Source organism: Hippocampus comes, unplaced genomic scaffold (genome assembly GCF_001891065.2).
Source record: "Hippocampus comes isolate QL1 unplaced genomic scaffold, H_comes_QL1_v1.1 scaffold330, whole genome shotgun sequence".
NCBI lineage: Eukaryota > Metazoa > Chordata > Actinopteri > Syngnathiformes > Syngnathidae > Hippocampus > Hippocampus comes.
In genome coordinates, this window is record NW_017804754.1 from 1 (window position 1) to 3,539 (window position 3,539).

The 3,539-nt window shown below is 49.8% G+C and overlaps 2 protein-coding genes and 1 long non-coding RNA gene across 5 annotated transcripts in view; 1 reads left to right on the forward strand and 2 right to left on the reverse strand.

Moving 5' to 3' along the window:
- Positions 1 to 4: 4 nt before the first annotated feature.
- LOC109521209 (zinc finger protein 668-like) lies at positions 5 to 1,119 on the forward strand (the record flags this gene model as incomplete). The annotated part of the gene is made up of 1 exon (XM_019878941.1): positions 5 to 1,119. A coding segment is annotated over one exon (1,029 nt), but the record flags the coding sequence as incomplete, so codon positions are not given.
- Positions 1,120 to 1,457: 338 nt separating this feature from the next.
- LOC109520591 (uncharacterized) lies at positions 1,458 to 2,082 on the reverse strand. The gene is made up of 2 exons (XR_002169206.1): positions 1,783 to 2,082; positions 1,458 to 1,751 (listed from the first exon to the last, which is right to left on the reverse strand). It is a non-coding gene; the product is annotated as an uncharacterized LOC109520591 (long non-coding RNA).
- Positions 2,083 to 2,425: 343 nt separating this feature from the next.
- Positions 2,426 to 3,539, reverse strand: part of LOC109527691 (circularly permutated Ras protein 1) — a 12,544-nt gene continuing 11,430 nt past the window's right edge. For 2 of the 3 annotated variants that reach the window (XM_019889776.1, XM_019889858.1), the window contains one exon: positions 2,426 to 2,563. In XM_019889776.1, the coding sequence (XP_019745335.1) occupies positions 2,441 to 2,563 (123 nt within the window). In that variant the 3' untranslated portion in view covers positions 2,426 to 2,440. Of the gene's footprint in view, positions 2,564 to 3,413; positions 3,441 to 3,539 lie in introns of all 3 variants that reach the window. The other variant, XM_019889938.1, reaches the window with a different exon arrangement.

Below are 3,539 nucleotides of genomic sequence, written 5' to 3' on the forward strand. Positions count from 1 at the left end.
CTCCGGCGAGAAGCCCTTCCTGTGCCCACAGTGCGGCAAGATGTTCTCCGACCCGTCCAGTTTCCGCCGGCACCAGCGAGCCCACCTGGGATTCAAGCCCTACCCGTGCGACAAATGCTCCAAAAGATTCCGACAGCCGGCCGATCTGGCCGTGCACGAACGGGTCCACTCCGGGGAGCGACCTTACAAATGTCAGAGCTGCGACAAGGCCTTCGTGGCATCCTGGGACCTGCGCCGGCATTTGCTGGTCCACACGGGTCTGCGGCCCTTCTCGTGCAGCGAGTGCGACAAGTCCTTCGCCGAGCGCTCCAGCCTCAACAAGCACCGCCGCGTGCACTCGGGAGAGCGGCCGTTCAAATGCGGCGAGTGCTTGAAGTCATTCGTCGTGTCCTCCAGCCTGCGCAAACATGAGAGGACTCACTTAGCCGAGCAGGCGCAGGCGCGCCCGCCGACGCGACCGGAGGACGAGGACGAGGCTGCCGGCTTGGCCGGCCGCCGCGCCACTCTGCCACAGTTCTCCTGCGCTCACTGCGACGCCACCTTCGGCACCTGGGGTGAAGTCCAGGCCCACGAGAACCTCCACGTCCAGCGGGCCAAGACGGCGGGCTCGCACACCTGCTCCACCTGCCGGGCGGAGTTCTCCGAGGCGGCGGAGCTGCAGGAGCATGAGAAGCAGCATCCCAAGCCCAGGCCTCACGTGTGCGCCAGCTGCGGCAAAGGTTTTCTCAACCGGGCCGGCCTGCGCAAGCACCAGAAGATCCACTCCAGCAGTAAACCTCACAGCTGCTCCCAGTGCGGAAAAGCCTTCCTGTTCCCCGCCTACCTCCGCAAGCACTTACGGACGCATGCGGCCGCCTCGCGGTCCGACCTGAACATCATCCACACCGACCCGCTGCCCTCGCCGCCGCCCCCCGGCGACCCGCCGCCCACGGCCGCGGAGGCCAGCGGCACCTCCTTGACCGATCCCGTCAGTGTGTCTGCCGCCGCTTTTCACACTCTGCCAGAGTACCTGATCAAGGAAGAAGGACTTTAAATTCCACTAGTGGCCGTCAACTGAGTTACAGTTCTTGGGACCAAGCCGTAGGGGTGTGACATTTATGGTGGATTTGCGGAAATTAAGAAAAATATTCCAAGTGGGAAGTTACTGAGAATCGAGAGTCATTTTAAGGAAAAGTATTATATTCAAGCTGAAGTATTTTGTTTTGCCATAAGCAGACATCCATGCAAAATAGATGGCTCTCCTTGCCTACATGCAAGGGCATCACTGAACCTTCACTACTGCATTTTTTTGGAGATGGATGGCTGGATGGTCCAGTGCACCTTCTCGCCAGAATTTTGTCGTTTTTCCTCACAAAAAGTGATGCACGGAAAATAACTTAAAAGCAAAGCAACGATCGCATTTCCAAAAGGTGTCCAGCTACATCCAGCACTTAACCTTTTTTGTATCCTTGCCTACATTTTTTTGCAGAAATATTTTGCCTTCTGCGAAAGTTTCAAGTGTGCCCATCACACTCGAACTTCCATGAAAAGAAGGTCAAATGCTGCACAATTGTTTTCCATGACAGCTTATCTAAAGAATATTTGCTTTGTTTTGTATTGCTGACGCGGAAGCGATTTACTGTGTACTTGCATCACCTCAAGAAAACACAATTTGTCATTCCAAGAGGAATAAAAACTGCATTTCACACATACGGGAGTACTCATGTTGTCATTTGAGTGCGTGGTGCGCAGTCAGTGGAATTGCCGAAAACCTGCCCCAAGACTCAAAACTACAGCGCAAACAACCGCGGAGCTAATTTATTATAAACGGCCGTACTTTTCCCACCAGTGATCTATACGGTGCTGTAATGGATGCGTCTTAAAAACAAGCACGCTTGGACTGATTAAAATTGTCTTTTAATTTTACAAAGTGGGCTAGAAAAATACCCATTTAAATCAACTGGCTACTTGTTGTGGGGGGGGGGGATTTTGCTGCAGTAAGAGACGTGGTCAGCCACACCCGACAAGGTGACTTAAGATAAGATAACCTTTATTTGTCCCACATTGGGGAAATTTGTAGTCTACAGCAGCAAAATTGAGGGGAGGGGGAGACAAAGTGTTTCATTGCACAAAATAAATGTTTCAGAAAAGAACTGTACACAGTTCAATATAAGTGCAATATAAAATATAGCTTTAGCAATATATTTGTAGAATAAATATAATAAATTAGCAATAGTATGGCTTCTATGGTGTCCACGAGTCGTCATTCATGATGAACGAGCGGCGGAGTCACTTTAAATCTGTTCATATTTCCGCTAAATAGCAACCACTGTGGGTATGGCATTGTTGTTATAGTTCAAAAAGTTTGGGCCCCCCACCCTCCCCAAGCAATTCATATAGTGGACTCACCAAAGGAACTGTGGCTTATCAGCACTTTGTGTGCGTGTGCGCGTTGTGCTTTTCAGGATTTGGATTGCTTCCAATGGGGGGAAAAGTGAAGGTTCTGGTGATCCTTTATCATGATGGTCTTCCTGTTGCTCTGCTTCATGGTGTACAGCAACGCCGCGCCGGCATCTGTCAGAGACTGGTGGGAGGACACGGGAGGCGTGGGGGGGGGGGGGGAGTTAGGGAGTCATTCCAGCAGGAAGTATTCTAGCACCACGCAACAATAGCTGGAAGTACTCTAGTTTCGACATTGCTGCACGCTTGAAGAATTCCACACGAAAAGTATGCTAGCAGGAAGCCTGGCGGGCATTTGGAAGTATTGTTGGAGAAATGACAGCAGACGGAGCGAGTCGTTTCAACAGGAAGCATTCTGCTTTCCAAACTACAGGCCCATTTGCGGCCCGTCATCCATTGGTCAGCGGCCCGCGACATGACCCAAAACAATAAAAAACCAGAACAACCTAAAAATGACATTTGACATGGGCCGCAACTTGAGTTAAAAAAAGGTGGAAGTGGGCAGAGCGAGAAGGGAGGGTGTCAGAAAAACAGGTGCCATTAAAGATCATTCCATTTTAGAGGCAAAAACGGTTTCTTCCACTCTGTGCTCAATATCTGATTTGTGAAGACATCACACCAATGATTCTCACAAGTAACTGTTTGAAAAATGGTCACCCGAGTACAGTTTGTTCTTTTGTGGGTCGTGAATGTGGAGATTCGGCTGCTGTTGACTGCAGAGCTGGATCGACTCTGCGAGATAGACGGCTGTTGGCCGCCCCCAAAACTGTTTGCCTTCACTCCTTTCACAGAAAGCTGATGAAATTAACGAGACAATACAAACAAGCGAGAACTGCTTTCTTGACTGACTTGAGCGTGTTTCAAAAAGTTGAAGGATTCTAAAAGTGGCCCATTCATTCTTCCATTTTTCTGTATGCGGCCCTCAAACGAAAACGTGCGGACACACTCATCCCAGATTTTTTGATGTCATTTACCTGTGAGTCGGAGACGACAGATTTAGCCTGGAAAAGATGAAAAAAAGAAAGAGATGACATTAAACCAGAAAAAAAAAGCCACATACTAAACACGTGGACAAAAAAAAAAAAAAGAACAGACCCTTG